Raw genomic sequence first — 19941 nt, 5'->3', positions numbered from 1 at the left:
CTGTGTCTGTGGGCTGGCTTGTAGCCAGACTATCCTCTGCTCTGTGTCTGTGGGCTGGCTTGTAGCCAGACTATCCTCTGCTCTGGCTGGCTTGTAGCCAGACTATCCTCTGCTCTGTGTCTGTGGGCTGGCTTGTAGCCAGACTATCCTCTGCTCTGTGTCTGTGGGCTGGCCCTGTTTTCATCTGCACTAGAGAAATACATTAAGGGATTGACGCTGGGCACGATGATGTAATGCAGATAGCCAGAGGGTCCGCTGTATCGATGCTGAGTTTTGGTGTGTGTGTGTGCGTGTAGTGTGTGTGTCTGTGTGTGTGTGTGTGTGTGTGTGTGCGTGTAGTGTGTGTGTCTGTGTGTGTGTGTATGCGTGTTTGCACATAACACCATCAACAAACTACGACTATCATTTCTCAGTAGAAATCAATGAAAGCCCGTCATGGTACATGTTGCAGATGACCCACAACGACAGACACCATGGCAACGACGATCCATCTCTAGGAAGCACACAACATTCCAATACTATTGACACCCACACTGTCTGGTTCTGGTTCTGGTTCTGGTTCTGCCTATAGAAGTAGCCGAACCATCGCCTAACTCAGGTGAGCTTTAATCGTCTTGTGTTTAATAGATGAAGGAAATGAAGGACGGGAGTCTGTGACCAAATGCAGCAGCACAACACGTGATTGAAAAATGATGTGGTTTTTGTAAAATATGACAAAGTTTTAGATCAATACAGAATATTATCCAACGGGAAACCAGTAGAGTATCAGAAAACATTCAAAGTGAACAACAACAATAAAGCAATATGTCTCAAATCTGTAAGTCGCTCTGGATAAGAGCGTCTGCTAAATGACTTAAATGTAAATAAGAGTACTGACCGACACAGACCGAAGCGAACCGTATTAATATCCATATGACCAGGAGGAGACCCGGCGCTCCAATCCGGTCCATCATTCCAGCAGCCCAGCTCGTTCTTTTGTCATCTTGGGGGTAATTTCCGTAACATCTGTAGCAATAGCCTCCGAATATTTTCCGTGACCTTTGCAGATGTCATGAACCCAAGTCCTCTCTGTATAAAAATAAATAAAATAGAAATAAACTAGGACGTGGGTAAATTGTGTTTTTTGTAGCGCAAAAAAAGAAGAAGCTTCATACGCTACTCAGAGGCAGCCTCACTAGGACAATGTGATACAGTGAAAAGAGGAGATGTGATCGTACATCGTCGGTCTCTGCTTCAATGCCTCGTTTGGTTTCCGCGTTGATTTATATCCTAAAGGAAGGGAAAAGTCTCTGCGTTTGTGAGACAGAAGAGAAAGGCACTTGCGACACCGTCCCGTCCTTGATCTCGGGTTGTGGACTGTTCGGTGTTTATAGCTGTTATTTATTCTCCGTCCACAGCCGAGTATGTTCATCTCCTTCAGGCACTATCCTCTGCATGAAAGTGGACAATGGTGCAGTGATCATTTACCGCGCAGTTACGTTGTTGTCTGTCCTATTTAAGTTAAACCCAAATCCTCGTTGTTGCGGTCGCTGCAGTTTGGTACGCCGAGCAGATCCTTCTTTGAAATGAATCATGTTGTTTCCCCATCCCGTGCAGGGAGGTCTTCATTGAATACGTCGTTATAATGTTGTCGTCAAATCCTGACCCCGAAAGGCCGGATGGTGGTATTGCATATTCGCACCAGTGATTCTATTTAAAATAAAAAATAAAATACATTTGTATTTGTCACATGCGCCAAATAAAACAGGTGTAGACCTTACAGTGTAATGCTTACTGACAAGCCCTTAACTAACAATGAGGTTGTTTTTTTTAAATGACAGTTAAGAAAATATTTACTAAATAAACAATAAAATAACAATCAGGAGGGTACAGGTACCGAGGTGGTACAGGTTAGTCGAGGTAATTGAGGTAATATGTACATGTAGGTAAGGGGTAGAGACTAAGCAGATGTAACGGATGTGAAACGGTTCCCTAGTTAGCGGTGGTGCGCGCTAAATTGCGTTTCCATCGGTAACGATGCTTCGGGAGGGGGACTGTTGACGTGTGCAGAGCGTCCCTGGTTCGCGCCCAGGTCGGAGCGAGGGAACGGTCTAAAGTTATACTGTTACACATAGATAATAAACAGTGAATAGCAGCAGTGGGGGGAAATAAATGCAAAATAGTCCGGGTAGACATTTGATTAATTGTTCAGCAGTCTTATGGTTTGGGGGGGTAGAAGCTGTTGAGGAGCCTTTTGAACCTAGACTTGGCGCTCCGGTACCGCTTGCCATGCGGGAGCAGAGAAAACAGTCTATGACCTGGGTGGCTGGAGTCTTTGACAATGTTTAGGGCCTTCCTCTGACACCACCTGGTATAGAGGTCCTGAATGGCAGGAAGCTTGGCCCCGGTGATGTACTGGGCTGTACGTACCACCCTCTATAGGGCCTTCCTCTGACACCGCCTGGTATAGAGGTCCTGGATGGCAGGAAGCTTGGCCCCGGTGATGTACTGGGCTGTACGTACCCCACCCTCTATAGGGCCTTCCTCTGACACCGCCTGGTATAGAGGTCCTGGATGGCAGGGGGCCCCTCAGGGGGTGTGCTCAGGGGGCGTGCCCAGGGGGCGTGCTCAGGGGGCGTGCTCAGGGGGTGAGCACAGGGGGCGTGCTCAGGGGGCGAGCTCAGGGGGCGTGCTCAGGGGGCGTGCTCAGGGGGCGTGCTCAGGGGGCGTGCTCAGGGGGTGAGCTCAGGGGGTGAGCTCAGGGGGCGTGCTCAGGGGGTGTGCTCAGGGGGCGTGCTCAGGGGGTGAGCTCAGGGGGCGTGCTCAGGGGGGTGTGCTCAGGGGGTGTGCTCAGGGGGTGAGCTCAGGGGGCGTGCTCAGGGGGTGTGCTCAGGGGGTGTGCTCAGGGGGTGTGCTCAGGGGGCGTGCTCAGGGGGCGTGCACAGGGGGTGAGCACAGGGGGTGAGCACAGGGGGTGTGCTCAGGGGGTGTGCTCAGGGGGTGTGCTCAGGGGGTGTGCTCAGGGGGCTCAGGGGGTGTGCTCAGGGGGCGTGCTCAGGGGGCGTGCTCAGGGGGTGTGCTCAGGGGGCGTGCTCAGGGGGCGTGCTCAGGGGGCGTGCTCAGGGGGTGAGCTCAGGGGGTGTGCTCAGGGGGCGTGCTCAGGGGGCGTGCTCCTGTATTTACTCTTTATTTTACTATTGCCATTTAATTATTTTACTTTTATTTAATATTTTTTCTTTGTCTATTTTTTTACTTAAAACTTATTTTTCTTAACTACATTGCTGGTTAAGGGCTTGTAAGTTAGCATTTCACTGTAAGGTCTACTACACCTGTTGTATTCGGGCGCATGTGACAAATAAACTTTGGTTTAAATGTAATACTCATTTGGTATTAGTTACTAAAATGCTGGCCCCATGTAATTTTCTACAGCATATCATTATGGTTGGATTTCCGGAAGGCAGGGGACGTATCCTCCTCGTCACCGTTGTCAAAGCTTGGAGCTCGTCGAGAAGAGGTGGTGGGTCCTTAATTTAACAGAAACAAAAAGGCACTGCTGAGATTCGAACTCAGGATCTCCTGTTTACTAGACAGGCGCTTTAACCAACTAAGCCACAGCGCCGCCGAGTCGTGAAGGAAATAAAAGGGTAAATGTCTTTACTGTTGGTAAAATGTGAAAAGCTCGTTTTTTTTCGCTTCATCATATCACAGTCAGGTTTTACCAGTTGAATATTGACACAAACATAATACTTTTTCGTATTACAACTTTTCTGAAATCTTTGATACAAATATTTAAATGAGGCGATATAACGTTAAATATGCAATATTTGCATATCGCGCAAATAAATGTGTCTGGAAACTGGATGAAGTCAGACTAAAATGTTAGTTTCATTTTAAGACACTCCAGGACCGGACTTGTCCAGAGCAGATAGCGGATAAATATATATATTTTTTAATATATATATTTATGTCTGTAAAATACTAGTCATGTAACGTTAAAATGCATTTTTTGGCGCATTTTTCCAAATTAACAACCTACCAACAATTCCTTCTGGGCAAGTCTGGAGAATATATAATAATATATAAATAATATATGCCATTTAGCAGACTACCCTGGCGTTACAAGCGCCATGCTCTACCAACTGAGCTACAGCTACAGCTACCACATATCTAAGTATAATCACACAACATGTGGTGAATGCAGATGGTTCTGAAGATGAGAAACAATAAGGGCGAGTCTGTGTTGGCTTGTGGGAAGATATAAGGCAGTCTGACTATCGGGAAATAAATGTTGAAGAAAAGTACACTGAATTTAGACTACCAAACGCCTATTTAGGCCCAATCACCATCTATTCAGAGTAAGTTACTATAGATAGTTCCGTTTGAAACATTCTCTATGAAATGGGCTTTTACATTATGTGTAAGTGTATGTAGTGAGCTATTGGTGTATTTCCATTTTCAAGTGGTTTATAAACGTGGATGATGGTAGTATGGGAAAATAAAGAAAATTAACATTTTCATGTTTACTTTTAGAAAACACTAATATCGACCAAAATACGAACAAATTCCAAAATAGGTAGATGCAAAAATGTAATTTAAGCAAGTGGTGCCTGGCCTTTTAAAAAGTCTGTAATGTTCACAAAAGGCTCCGCTGAGATTCGAACTCAGGATCTCCTGTTTACTAGACAGGCGCTTTAACCAACTAAGCCACGGCGCCGGTGAATGTCCCTGTGAAAAAAGGCTTTATATTTCCAGCATGTATATCTCAAGCTTGGTAATTTACAAACTGTGTTGTGTCTTTAGTTAATTACTCAAGTGAGCTTCATTGCAGAACATAAATTAAGCGATTATCGATCCCATAGTTTACAATTCAAACATTTACAAGCTCGGACAGTGGTGTTCGGTCTTAACGTCGTCGCCCCAGACTCAACCTGTGTGTCAAATCAACATGCACTTGTGTCATGCTTCGTAAACAAACAGGTGAGTAACAGTGAAATGCTTACGGCCCTTCCCAACAATGCAGAGGAAGAAATATAATCAAATAAAACTAATAAATACACACTGATCTGGGGTGTCGTGCTGCCGCAGCGCGGGCTCCTCTTCTTTCATTTTGACTCCACGAAAACACGGAGCTGGTTAAACTATTTATAGGAAATTAATTATCATAAATTCTAAATAAATTATATTTAATTACCACTAAAAATCTCAAATATAATGCAATCTGCGAACGTTACCAAGGTTAAGTTATTGCCTAGGGTTCTACCAGTGGATCTGCTGGGCCAGCCCCTATATTAACAGCAGGGTTCTACCAGTGGATCTGCTGGGCCAGCCCCTATATTAACAGCAGGGTTCTACCAGTGGATCTGCTGGGCCAGCCCCTATATTAACAGCAGGGTTCTACCAGTGGATCTGCTGGGCCAGCCCCTATATTAACAGCAGGGTTCTACCAGTGGATCTGCTGGGCCAGCCCCTATATTAACAGCAGGGTTCTACCAGTGGATCTGCTGGGCCAACCCCTATATTAACAGCAGGGTTCTACCAGTGGATCTGCTGGGCCAGCCCCTATATTAACAGCAGGGTTCTACCAGTGGATCTGCTGGGCCAGCCCCTATATTAACAGCAGGGTTCTACCAGTGGATCTGCTGGGCCAGCCCCTATATTAACAGCAGGGTTCTACCAGTGGATCTGCTGGGCCAGCCCCTATATTAACAGCAGGGTTCTACCAGTGGATCTACTGGGCCAGCCCCTATATTAACAGCAGGGTTCTACCAGTGGATCTGCTGGGCCAGCCCCTATATTAACAGCAGGGTTCTACCAGTGGATCTGCTGGGCCAGCCCCTATATTAACAGCAGGGTTCTACCAGTGGATCTGCTGGGCCAGCCCCTATATTAACAGCAGGGTTCTACCAGTGGATCTGCTGGGCCAGTATTAACAGCAGGGTTCTACCAGTGGATCTGCTGGGCCAGCCCCTATTATTAACAGCATGGTTCTACCAGTGGATCTGCTGGGCCAGCCCCTATATTAACAGCAGGGTTCAGTGGATCTGCTGGGCCAGTGGATCTGCTGGGCCAGCCCCTATATTAACAGCAGGGTTCTACCAGTGGATCTGCTGGGCCAGCCCCTATATTAACAGCAGGGTTCTACCAGTGGATCTGCTGGGCCAGCCCCTATATTAACAGCAGGGTTCTACCAGTGGATCTGCTGGGCCAGCCCCTATATTAACAGCAGAGTTCTACCAGTGGATCTGCTGGGCCAGCCCCTATATTAACAGCAGGGTTCTACCAGTGGATCTGCTGGGCCAGCCCCTATATTAACAGCAGGGTTCTACCAGTGGATCTGCTGGGCCAGCCCCTATATTAACAGCAGAGTTCTACCAGTGGATCTGCTGGGCCAGCCCCTATATTAACAGCAGGGTTCTACCAGTGGATCTGCTGGGCCAGCCCCTATATTAACAGCAGGTAGAGCATGGGTGGAGTAGGCATTGTGGTGCTGTAGAGCATGGGTGGAGTAGGCATTGTGGTGCTGTTAAACCTTGGTAGAACATGGGTGGAGTAGGCATTGTGGTGCTGTAGAGCATGGGTGGAGTAGGCATTGTGGTGCTGTTAAACCTTGGTAGAGCATGGGTGGAGTAGGCATTGTGGTGCTGGACAACCTTGTTAGAGCATGGGTGGAGTAGGCATCGTGGTGCTGTAAAACCTTGGTAGAGCATGGGTGGAGTAGGCATTGTGGTGCTGTTAAACCTTGGTAGAACATGGGTGGAGTAGGCATTGTGGTGCTGTAGAGCATGGGTGGAGTAGGCATTGTGGTGCTGGACAACCTTGTTAGAGCATGGGTGGAGTAGGCATTGTGGTGCTGTAAAACCTTGTTAGAGCATGGGTGGAGTAGGCATTGTGGTGCTGTAAAACCTTGGTAGAGTATGGGTGGAGTAATAATAATAATAATAATATATGCCATTTAGCAGACGCTTTTATCCAAAGCGACTTACAGTCATGTGTGCATACATTCTACGTATGGGTGGTCCCGGGGATCAAACCCACTAGGCATTGTGGTGCTGTAGAGCATGGGTGGAGTAGGCATTGTGGTGCTGTTAAACCTTAGTAGAGCATGGGTGGAGTAGGCATTGTGGTGCTGTTAAACCTTGGTGGAGCATGGGTGGAGTAGGCATTGTGGTGCTCATGTGAATTTCCTTTATTTTTCGGCTTCAGTCCGATGTTTACTTCTTAAATCATACTTTTGTTTTTGTTTTTAATAAACAGTATGGTCTGCAGCTTATCATGCATGAGATATTCTAACTCTGGCGAGAAAAACCTAGAGACTTCCTTAAGATTAGAGATGGTGCACCAGCTGTTGTTAACATAAGAGACACCTTCCCCTTTAGCCTTACCCAAAGCTGCCCTACGGTCTTCACACAGGAAAAACCAGCCAGATGTATATTATTCATGTCATAGTTCAGCCACGACTCCGTGAAACAGGATATCCCAGTTCTTCAGGTCCCGTTGATAGGATAGTCTCCAGCAGAGCTCATCCAGTTTATTCTCCAGTGATTGGTACGTTCACCAATAGAACTGAGGGTATATTTTAAAATGTAACCTTTATTTAAACTAGGCAAGTCAGTTAAGAACTAATTGTTATTTACAATGACGGCCTACTCCGGCAAAACCCTAACCTGGATGACGCTGGGCCAATTGTGCACCGCCCAATCACGGGCGGTTGTGATACAACCTGGAATCGAACCAGGGTCTGTATTGACGCCTCTAGCACTGAGATGCAGTGCCTTAGACCGCTGTGATACAGCCTGGAATCAAACCAGGGTCTGTAGTGCCTTAGACCGCTGCGCCACTTGAGAGCGGTGGTTTACTGACTCGTTTGTGCCGTCTCTTCCTCTTTGGAGTCCCGGGGATTAGAGCCTGGTATGGAATGAACAGTACATCACCTGCTGCCAACTGGTGAAGTAGAAATCTTCAACCAAAACATGGTTAGTGATCTCTGTTTGGATGTCTAGAAGGTTAGTGATCGCTGTTCTGATGTCTAGAAGGTTAGTGATCGCTGTTCTGATGTCTAGAAGGTTAGTGATCTCTGTTTGGATGTCTAGGAGGTTAGTGATCGCTGTTCTGATGTCTAGAAGGTTAGTGATCGCTGTTCTGATGTCTAGAAGGTTAGTGATCGCTGTAGCTTCATCTATCATCACTACTGGGGCTACTACTGTAGCTTCATCTGTCATCACTACTGGGACTACTACTGTAGCTTCATCTGTCATCACTACTGGGACAACTACTGTAGCTTCATCTGTCATCACTACTGGGTCTACTACTGTAGCTTCATCTGTCATCACTACTGCAGCTTCATCTGTCATCACTACTGGGACTACTACTGCAGCTTCCTCTGTCATCACTACTGCAGCTTTATCTGTCATCACTACTGGGGCTACTACTGCAGCTTCATCTGTCATCACTACTGCAGCTTCATCTGTCATCACTACTGCAGCTTCATCTGTCATCACTACTGCAGCTTCATCTGTCATCACTACTGGGGCTACTACTGCAGCTTCATCTGTCATCACTACTGCAGCTTCATCTGTCATCACTACTGGGGCTACTACTAGCTTCATCTGTCATCATCTGTCATCACTACTGGGGCTACTACTGTAGCTTCATCTGTCATGCATCATTGTGTGTTCTCCATAGCTGTCCTAGACTCCAGGTGTGTTGTCTATAGCTGTCCTAGACTCCAGGTGTGTTCCCCATAGCTGTCCTAGACTCCAGGTGTGTTCCCCATAGCTGTCCTAGACTCCAGGTGTGTTCTCCATAGCTGTCCTAGACTCCAGGTGTGTTGTCTATAGCTGTCCTAGACTCCAGGTGTGTTCCCCATAGCTGTCCTAGACTCCAGGTGTGTTCCCCATAGCTGTCCTAGACTCCAGGTGTGTTCCCCATAGCTGTCCTAGACTCCAGGTGTGTTGTCTATAGCTGTCCTAGACTCCAGGTGTGTTGTCTATAGCTGTCCTAGACTCCAGGTGTGTTGTCTATAGCTGTCCTAGACTCCAGGTGTGTTGTCTATAGCTGTCCTAGACTTCAGGTGTGTTGTCTATAGCTGTCCTAGACTCCAGGTGTGTTGTCTATAGCTGTCCTAGACACCAGGTGTGTTGTCTATAGCTGTCCTAGACTCCAGGTGTGTTCTCCATAGCTGTCCTAGACTCCAGGTGTGTTGTCTATAGCTGTCCTAGACACCAGGTGTGTTCTCCATAGCTGTCCTAGACTCCAGGTGTGTTCCCCATAGCTGTCCTAGACTCCAGGTGTGTTGTCTATAGCTGTCCTAGACTCCAGGTGTGTTGTCTATAGCTGTCCTAGACTCCAGGTGTGTTGTCTATAGCTGTCTTAGACTCCAGGTGTGTTCTCCATAGCTGTCCTAGACTCCAGGTGTGTTCTCCATAGCTGTCCTAGACTCCAGGTGTGTTCTCCATAGCTGTCCTAGACTCCAGGTGTGTTGTCTATAGCTGTCCTAGACTCCAGGTGTGTTCTCCATAGCTGTCCTAGACTCCAGGTGTGTTCCCCATAGCTGTCCTAGACTCCAGGTGTGTTCCCCATAGCTGTCCTAGACTCCAGGTGTGTTCCCCATAGCTGTCCTAGACTCCAGGTGTGTTGTCTATAGCTGTCCTAGACTCCAGGTGTGTTGTCTATAGCTGTCCTAGACTCCAGGTGTGTTGTCTATAGCTGTCCATAGCTGTCCTAGACTCCAGGTGTGTTCTCCATAGCTGTCCATAGCTGTCCTGTCCAAGACTGTAGTTACAGTCTTGTCTCATCGCTGCAACTCCCACACGGACACAACCCAACCAGGCCGCACTGCTTCTTGACACAATGCCCACTTAACCCGGAAGCCAGCCGCACCAATGTGTCGGAGGAAACAACCTGGTCAGCGTGCACTACACCCAGCCCGCCACAGGAGTCACTAGTGCGCGATGGGACAAGAACATCCCTGTCGGCCAAACCCTCCCCTAACCCGGACGACGCTGGGCCAATTGTGTGCCGCCCCATGGGTCTCCGGGCCGCGGCCGGCCTCGAACCCAGAATGTCTAGTGGCACAGCTAGCACTTCAATGCAGTGATACTTTAGTTGTTTTCTGACAAAATCAATGAACAAATAGAGTTTTAACAGGATACAGTACTCAATTAACACAGGACCTAGTTATATACAGTAACATACAAGCATTAGAAAATAATACATTCAAATACTAGACAACAGAGGAGAGGTTGAAGATGGGATCTGGTTTCCGTTGAAGACAACAGAGGAGGAGGTTGAAGATGGGATCTGGTTTCCGTCTTCAATCGGCAGAACACTAGACAACAGAGGAGGTGGTTGAAGATGGGATCTGGTTTCTGTCTTCAATCGGCAGAACACACACTTTGTGACCAAGTCGGAGTTCTCCAGTCGAGAAATGGAGAAAGCCTTTCCACACTCCTCACACTGAAAGACAAGACTGGATTAGGTTCACCAAAACAGTGTCACCAAAATAATCTGTTTTATTCGCAAAGCATCTCAGAGTAGGAGTGGTGGTCTAGGATCAGGTCTAGGATCAGGTCTCAGGGTAGGAGTGGTGGTCTAGGATCAGGTCTAGTATCAGGTCTAGGACCAGGTCTCAGGGTAGGAGTGGTGGTCTAGGATCAGGTCTAGGATCAGGTCTAGGACCAGGTCTCAGAGTAGGAGTGGTGGTCTAGGATCAGGTCTAGGACCAGGTCTCAGGGTAGGAGTGGTGGTCTAGGATCAGGTCTAGGACCAGGTCTCAGGGTAGGAGTGGTGGTCTAGGATCAGGTCTAGGACCAGGTCTCAGGGTAGGAGTGGTGGTCTAGGATCAGGTCTCAGGGTAGGAGTGGTGGTCTAGGATCAGGTCTAGGATCAGGTCTAGGATCAGGTCTAGGATCAGGTCTCAGGGTAGGAGTGGTGATCTAGGATCAGGTCTAGGATCAGGTCTCAGGGTAGGAGTGGTGATCTAGGATCAGGTCTAGGATCAGGTCTCAGGGTAGGAGTGGTGATCTAGGATCAGGTCTAGGATCAGGTCTCAGGGTAGGAGTGGTGATCTAGAATCAGGTCTCAGAGTAGGAGTGGTGGTCTAGGATCAGGTCTCAGAGTAGGAGTGGTGGTCTAGGATCAGGTCTCAGGGTAGGAGTGGTGGTCTAGGATCAGGTCTCAGGGTAGGAGTGGTGGTCTAGGATCAGGTCTCAGGGTAGGAGTGGTGATCTAGGATCAGGTCTCAGGGTAGGAGTGGTGATCCAGGATCAGGTCTAGGATCAGGTCTCAGAGTAGGAGTGGTGATCTAGGATCAGGTCTAGGATCAGGTCTCAGGGTAGGAGTGGTAATCTAGGATCAGGTCTCAGGGTAGGTAGGAGTGGTGGTCTAGGATCAGGTCTCAGAGTAGGAGTGGTGATCTAGGATCAGGTCTCAGGGTAGGAGAGGTGGTCTAGGATCAGGTCTAGGATCAGGTCTCAGCTTAGGAGTGGTGGTCTAGGATCAGGTCTCAGGGTAGGAGTGGTGATCTAGGATCAGGTCTCACTCTACATACAAGGGAGCAGTGTGTGGTACAATTACCAACCTGGAGGATATGATAGCCCTGAGCCTTCCTGGTCTCAATAACGGCAGGGATATCTTCAGAGTGTTCTATATTCCACAACCTGACAGTGGTGTCCTTCAAAACACACATAGCAACATTTATAATAATGCAAAATGGTATGGTAACAAAGGGGACATATTCTGTGACCTATAGGGATAGGACATGACATAGGACATGACATAGGACATGACATTGAGGTATATATTTACTGTGACCTGAAGGGATAGGACATGACATTGAGGTATATATTTACTGTGACCTAAATGGATAGGACATGACGTAGGACATGACATTGAGGTGTATATTTACTGTGACCTAAAGGGATAGGACATGACGTAGGACATGACATTGAGGTGTATATTTACTGTGCCCTATAGGGATAGGACATGACATTGAGGTGTGTGTTTACTGTGACCTAAAGGGATAGGACATGACGTAGGACATGACATTGAGGTGTATATCTACTGTGACCTGAAGGGATAGGACATGACGTAGGACATGACATTGAGGTGTATATTTACTGTGCCCTATAGGGATAGGACATGACATTGAGGTGTATATTTTTACTGTGCCCTATAGGGATAGGACATGTGACCTAAAGGGATAGGACATGACGTAGGACATGACATTGAGGTGTATATTTACTGTGCCCTATAGGGATAGGACATGACATTGAGGTGTGTGTTTACTGTGACCTAAAGGGATAGGACATGACGTAGGACATGACATTGAGGTGTATATCTACTGTGACCTGAAGGGATAGGACATGACGTAGGACATGACATTGGGGTGTGTGTTTGTACCTTGGAAGCTGAGGCCACCCATTTTTTGTCCGCACTGATTGCCACATCTGTCACCCAATCTGCATGTCCCTACGGTTAGCAAAAACACACACATGAGGGCACACACACACACCTGTTTGAAACACACACACACACACACACACACACACACACACACACACACACACACACACACACACACACACACACACACACACACACACACACACACACACACACACACACACACACACACACACACACACACACACACACACACACACACACACACACGTTTGCCTTAAAATGTGTCTGAAGTAGGACAGAGCATGAAGCTACCTTCAACTCCAGGGTCTTGCAGAGGGTCTCCATGTTCCACACAGCCACTGTTCTGTCATACGCCCCCGACACCAGGACTGACCCTGGACAACAACAGAGAACTACAGTCAGTCTGTGGTATTAGAGGCAGAGGACTGACCCTGGACAACAACAGAGAGCTACAGTCAGTCTGTCAGTAGTAGTATTAGAGGTAGAGGACTGACCCTGGACAACAACAGAGAACTACAGTCAGTCTGTGGTATTAGAGGCAGAGGACTGACCCTGGACAACAACAGAGAGCTACAGTCAGTCTGTGGTATTAGAGGTAGAGGACTGACCCTGGACAACAACAGAGAACTACAGTCAGTCTGTGGTATTAGAGGTAGAGGACTGACCCTGGACAACAACAGAGAACTACAGTCAGTCTGTCAGTAGTAGTATTAGAGGTAGAGGACTGACCCTGGACAACAACAGAGAACTACAGTCAGTCTGTCAGTAGTAGTATTAGAGGCAGAGGACTGACCCTGGACAACAACAGAGAACTACAGTCAGTCTGTGGTATTAGAGGCAGAGGACTGACCCTGGACAACAACAGAGAGCTACAGTCAGTCTGTCAGTAGTAGTATTAGAGGTAGAGGACTGACCCTGGACAACAACAGAGAACTACAGTCAGTCTGTCAGTAGTAGTATTAGAGGCAGAGGACTGACCCTGGACAACAACAGAGAACTACAGTCAGTCTGTAGGTATTAGAGGCAGAGGACTGACCCTGGACAACAACAGAGAACTACAGTCAGTCTGTCAGTAGTAGTATTAGAGGCAGAGGACTGACCCTGGACAACAACAGAGAACTACAGTCAGTCTGTCAGTAGTAGTATTAGAGGCAGAGGACTGACCCTGGACAACAACAGAGAACTACAGTCAGTCTGTGGTATTAGAGGCAGAGGACTGACCCTGGACAACAACAGAGAACTACAGTCAGTCTGTCAGTAGTAGTATTAGAGGTAGAGGACTGACCCTGGACAACAACAGAGAACTACAGTCAGTCTGTCAGTAGTAGTATTAGAGGCAGAGGACTGACCCTGGACAACAACAGAGAACTACAGTCAGTCTGTCAGTAGTAGTATTAGAGGTAGAGGACTGACCCTGGACAACAACAGAGAACTACAGTCAGTCTGTCAGTAGTAGTATTAGAGGCAGAGGACTGACCCTGGACAACAACAGAGAACTACAGTCAGTCTGTCAGTAGTAGTATTAGAGGCAGAGGACTGACCCTGGACAACAACAGAGAACTACAGTCAGTCTGTCAGTAGTATTAGAGGTAGAGGACTGACCCTGGACAACAACAGAGAACTACAGTCAGTCTGTCAGTAGTAGTATTAGAGGTAGAGGACTGACCCTGGACAACAACAGAGAACTACAGTCAGTCTGTCAGTAGTAGTATTAGAGGCAGAGGACTGACCCTGGACAACAACAGAGAACTACAGTCAGTCTGTGGTATTAGAGGCAGAGGACTGACCCTGGACAACAACAGAGAACTACAGTCAGTCTGTCAGTAGTAGTATTAGAGGCAGAGGACTGACCCTGGACAACAACAGAGAACTACAGTCAGTCTGTAGTAGTATTAGAGGCAGAGGACTGACCCTGGACAACAACAGAGAACTACAGTCAGTCTGTCAGTAGTAGTATTAGAGGTAGAGGACTGACCCTGGACAACAACAGAGAACTACAGTCAGTCTGTCAGTAGTAGTATTAGAGGCAGAGGACTGACCCTGGACAACAACAGAGAACTACAGTCAGTCTGTCAGTAGTATTATTAGAGGCAGAGGACTGACCCTGGACAACAACAGAGAACTACAGTCAGTCTGTCAGTAGGTATTAGAGGTAGAGGACTGACCCTGGACAACAACAGAGAAGCTACAGTCAGTCTGTCAGTAGTAGTAGTATTAGAGGCAGAGGACTGACCCTGGACAACAACAGAGAACTACAGTCAGTCTGTGGTATTAGAGGCAGAGGACTGACCCTGGACAACAACAGAGAACTACAGTCAGTCTGTCAGTAGTAGTATTAGAGGTAGAGGACTGACCCTGGACAACAACAGAGAACTACAGTCAGTCTGTCAGTAGTAGTATTAGAGGCAGAGGACTGACCCTGGACAACAACAGAGAACTACAGTCAGTCTGTGGTATTAGAGGTAGAGGACTGACCCTGGACAACAACAGAGAGCTACAGTCAGTCTGTCAGTAGTAGTATTAGAGGTAGAGGACTGACCCTGGACAACAACAGAGAACTACAGTCAGTCTGTCAGTAGTATTATTAGAGGCAGAGGACTGACCCTGGACAACAACAGAGAACTACAGTCAGTCTGTCAGTAGTAGTATTAGAGGTAGAGGACTGACCCTGGACAACAACAGAGAACTACAGTCAGTCTGTGGTATTAGAGGTAGAGGACTGACCCTGGACAACAACAGAGACTACAGTCAGTCTGTCAGTAGTAGTATTAGAGTTACTGACCCTGGACAACAACAGAGAACTACAGTCAGTCTGTGGTATTAGAGGTAGAGGACTGACCCTGGACAACAACAGAGAAGCTACAGTCAGTCTGTCAGTAGTAGTATTAGAGGTAGAGGACTGACCCTGGACATCAACAGAGAACTACAGTCAGTCTGTCAGTAGTACCATCCACAGAGAAGGCAGAGTCTGACCCTACCGTCCACAGAGAGACTGACAGTCTACCCTCAGTCTGTGGTATTAGACAGAGGACTAATATGTCTACCCTGGACATCCACAGAGAGACTATAGTCAGTCTGTCAGTAGTAGTATTAGAGATAGATGTCTGACCCTACCATCAACAGAGAAGACTGAGTCAGTCTGTCCCTAGTATTATTAGAGAAGACTGATATGACCCTGGACAACAACAGAGAAGACAGTCAGTCTGTCAGTAGTAGTATTAGAGGTAGATGTCTACCCTACCATCCACAGAGAAGACTGATATGTATACCATCCACAGAGGACTGATATGTCTACCCTACCATCCACAGAGAAGACTACAGATATGTCTACCCTCATACAGTATAGAAGACTGATATGTCTACCCTACCATCCACAGAGAAGACTGATATGTCTACCCTACCATCCACAGAGAAGACTGATATGTCTACCCTACCATCCACAGAGAAGACTGATATGTCTACCCTACCATCCACAGAGAAGACTGATATGTCTACCCTACCATCCACAGAGAAGACTGATATGTCTACCCTACCATCCACAGAGAAGACTGATATGTCTACCCTACCATCCACAGAGAAGACTGATATGTCTACCCTACCATCCACAGAGAAGACTGATATGTCTACCCTACCATCCACAGAGAAGACTGATATGTCTACCCTACCATCCACAGAGAAGACTGATATGTCTACCCTACCATCCACAGAGAAGACTGATATGTCTACCCTACCATCCACAGAGAAGACTGATATGTCTACCCTACCATCCACAGAGAAGAAGACTGATATGTCTACCCTACCATCCACAGAGAAGACTGATATGTCTACCCTACCATCCACAGAGAAGACTGATATGTCTACCCTACCATCCACAGAGAAGACTGATATGTCTACCCTACCATCCACAGAGAAGACTGATATGTCTACCCTACCATCCACAGAGAAGACTGATATGTCTACCCTACCATCCACAGAGAAGACTGATATGTCTACCCTACCATCCACAGAGAAGACTGATATGTCTACCCTACCGTCCACAGAGAAGACTGATATGTCTACCCTACCATCCACAGAGAAGACTGATATGTCTACCCTACCATCCACAGAGAAGACTGATATGTCTACCCTACCATCCACAGAGAAGACTGATATGTCTACCCTACCATCCACAGAGAAGACTGATATGTCTACCCTACCGTCCACAGAAGACTGATATGTCTACCCTACCGTCCACAGAGAAGACTGATATGTCTACCCTACCATCCACAGAGAAGACTGATATGTCTACCCTACCATCCACAGAGAAGACTGATATGTCTACCCTACCGTCCACAGAGAAGACTGATATGTCTACCCTACCATCCACAGAGAAGGTGCAGGAGCTGACGGATCCACAGAGTGTCCTTTGCTCAGGGTCAGGCCACCGTGGGAACGGAATGATCCTGTCTGGACGTCCCACAGCTGCAGAGTCTTGTCCCATGATGCAGTGCACAAGTAGCGTCCGTTAGCAGTGAAACAGCAGTTGGAGATGACGTTGGTGTGGGTGCTGTGTTTGGGACAGGATAGAACAACAATGAGTATTGTCATAATGCATATTGGAAATATTGGGGTTTCACCCCCCCACAAGCTCTGGAGGCTTGGTTACGACAGCCTCAACGTGACCTTGACTAACACTAATTAGTTTGAAATGTGTGCAATAGCTAGTGGACGAGGTTCATTTGAAGCTAATGAAAAGTTCTCTCTGACATAATGGCAGGCTATATTTTAGTTCACTCTACAGAATCAATCTCTCTGACATAATGCCAGGCTATATTTTAGTTCACTCTACAGAATCAATCTTTCTGACATAATGCCAGGCTATATTTTAGTTCACTGTACTGCATCAATCTCTCTGACATAATGCCAGGCTATATTTTAGTTCACTGTACTGCATCAATCTGACATAATGCCAGGCTATATTTTAGTTCACTGTTACAGCATCAATCTCTCTGACATAATGCCAGGCTATATTTTAGTTCACTGTACTGCATCAATCTCTCTGACATAATGCCAGGCTATATTTTAGTTCACTGTTAGTTCTCTGACATAATGCCAGGCTATATTTTGTTCACTGTACTGCATCAATCTCTCTGACATAATGCCAGGCTATATTTTAGTTCACTGTTACTGCATCAATCTCTCTGACATAATGCCAGGCTATATTTTAGTTCACTGTACTGCATCAATTAGTTCTCTGACATAATGCCAGGCTATATTTTAGTTCACTGTACTGCATCAATCTCTCTGACATAATGCCAGGCTATATTTTAGTTCACTGTACTGCATCAATCTCTCTGACATAATGCCAGGCTATATTTTAGTTCACTGTACTGCATCAATCTCTCTGACATAATGCCAGGCTATATTTTAGTTCACTGTACACATCAATCTCTGACATAATGCCAGGCTATATTTTAGTTCACTGTTACTGCATCAATCTCTCTGACATAATGCCAGGCTATATTTTAGTTCACTGTACTGCATCAATCTCTCTGACATAATGCCAGGCTATATTTTAGTTCACTGTTACTGCATCAATCTCTCTGACATAATGCCAGGCTATATTTTAGTTCACTGTACTGCATCAATCTCTCTGACATAATGCCAGGCTATATTTTAGTTCACTGTTACAGCATCAATCTCTCTGACATAATGCCAGGCTATATTTTAGTTCACTGTTACTACATCAATCTCAGACATAATGCCAGGCTATATTTTAGTTCACTGTACTGCATCAATCTCAGACATAATGCCAGGCTATATTTTAGTTCACTGTACTGCATCAATCTCTCTGACATAATGCCAGGCTATATTTTAGTTCACTGTACTGCATCAATCTCTCTGACATAATGCCAGGCTATATTTTAGTTCACTGTACTGCATCAATCTCTCTGACATAATGCCAGGCTATATTTTAGTTCACTGTTACTACATCAATCTCAGACATAATGCCAGGCTATATTTTAGTTCACTGTACTGCATCAATCTCAGACATAATGCCAGGCTATATTTTAGTTCACTGTACTGCATCAATCTCAGACATAATGCCAGGCTATATTTTAGTTCACTGTACTGCATCAATCTCAGACATAATGCCAGGCTATATTTTAGTTCACTGTACTACAGCGCATGTTTTTATAATGAGAGCCCTGTGTTTAGTGTTTATCACGAGAACACAGCGATATTTGATCCTGTATTTTAAGAGGACAGTTTGAAGGTTAAATCCCAGGCGTATCAGATGATTGTGTAAAACACAAGGTGTCCTAGTTCTGACATACAGTCTGTCTCTAGCTACTGGGTCTACATGTCCTGATGCCAGGTTAGATTATAATTGAACTGCAGGGAGTGTGTTACAACAGTCTGTCTCTAGCTACTGGGTGTGTTACAGACCAGTCCACCGTGGACCATAAACACAACGATCTGAGGTGTCATTATGAGACCAGTGAGTTCACCCAGTCCACCGTGGACCATAAACACAACGATCTGAGGTGTCATTATGAGACCAGTGAGTTCACCCAGTCCACCGTGGACCATAAACACAACGATCTGAGGTGTCATTATGAGACCAGTGAGTTCACCCAGTCCACCGTGGACCATAAACACAACGATCTGAGGTGTCATTATGAGACCAGTGAGTTCACCCAGTCCACCGTGGACCATAAACACAACGATCTGAGGTGTCATTATGAGACCAGTGAGTTCTCCCAGTCCACCGTGGACCATAAACACAACGATCTGAGGTGTAATTATGAGACCAGTGAGTTCACCCAGTCCACCGTGGACCGTAAACACAACGATCTGAGGTGTCATTATGAGACCAGTGAGTTCACCCAGTCCACCGTGGACCATAAACACAACGATCTGAGGTGTCATTATGAGACCAGTGAGTTCACCCAGTCCACCGTGGACCATAAACACAACGATCTGAGGTGTCATTATGAGACCAGTGAGTTCACCCAGTCCACCGTGGACCATAAACACAACGATCTGAGGTGTCATTATGAGACCAGTGAGTTCACCCAGTCCACCGTGGACCATAAACACAACGATCTGAGGTGTCATTATGAGACCAGTGAGTTCACCCAGTCCACCGTGGACCATAAACACAACGATCTGAGGTGTCATTATGAGACCAGTGAGTTCACCCAGTCCACCGTGGACCGTAAACACAACGATCTGAGGTGTAATTATGAGACCAGTGAGTTCTCCCAGTCCACCGTGGACCATAAACACAACGATCTGAGGTGTCATTATGAGACCAGTGAGTTCACCCAGTCCACCGTGGACCATAAACACAACGATCTGAGGTGTCTATGAGACCAGTGAGTTCACCCGGTCCACCGTGGACCATAAACACAACGATCTGAGGTGTCATTATGAGACCAGTGAGTTCTCCCAGTCCACCGTGGTGTAAACACCTGACAAATCTGAGGTTTTTAATGAGTCCGCGGTCAGACATGACATCAACAACAAAACAGCTGTCAATGATGTTCCTGA

General features: G+C 46.6%; 2 protein-coding genes and 2 non-coding genes across 4 annotated transcripts in view; all 4 read right to left on the bottom strand.

Annotated features, from left to right (window-relative positions):
* The window catches only part of LOC124035375 (G patch domain-containing protein 1-like), a 91069-nt gene that overhangs the window by 2241 nt on the left and 68887 nt on the right, over positions 1 to 19941 (bottom strand). The gene's annotated exons all lie outside the window — the stretch shown is intronic.
* On the bottom strand, positions 3525 to 3598 carry trnat-agu. Its single transcript has one exon. It is a non-coding gene; the product is annotated as a tRNA-Thr (tRNA).
* trnat-agu lies at positions 4620 to 4693 on the bottom strand. The gene has a single exon. It is a non-coding gene; the product is annotated as a tRNA-Thr (tRNA).
* On the bottom strand, positions 10195 to 16885 carry LOC124035377 (WD repeat-containing protein 88-like). The gene is made up of 5 exons (XM_046348837.1): positions 16765 to 16885; positions 12697 to 12779; positions 12379 to 12447; positions 11558 to 11650; positions 10195 to 10434 (listed from the first exon to the last, which is right to left on the bottom strand). Exons 1-5 carry the CDS (start codon positions 16883 to 16885, stop codon positions 10195 to 10197), a joined length of 606 nt encoding a protein of 201 aa, XP_046204793.1.

This window comes from Oncorhynchus gorbuscha, linkage group LG05 (assembly GCF_021184085.1).
Source record: "Oncorhynchus gorbuscha isolate QuinsamMale2020 ecotype Even-year linkage group LG05, OgorEven_v1.0, whole genome shotgun sequence".
Taxonomy (NCBI): domain Eukaryota; kingdom Metazoa; phylum Chordata; class Actinopteri; order Salmoniformes; family Salmonidae; genus Oncorhynchus; species Oncorhynchus gorbuscha.
The sequence above is the reverse complement of the archived record's forward strand: the minus strand, read 5'-3'. Positions and strand labels throughout refer to the sequence as shown.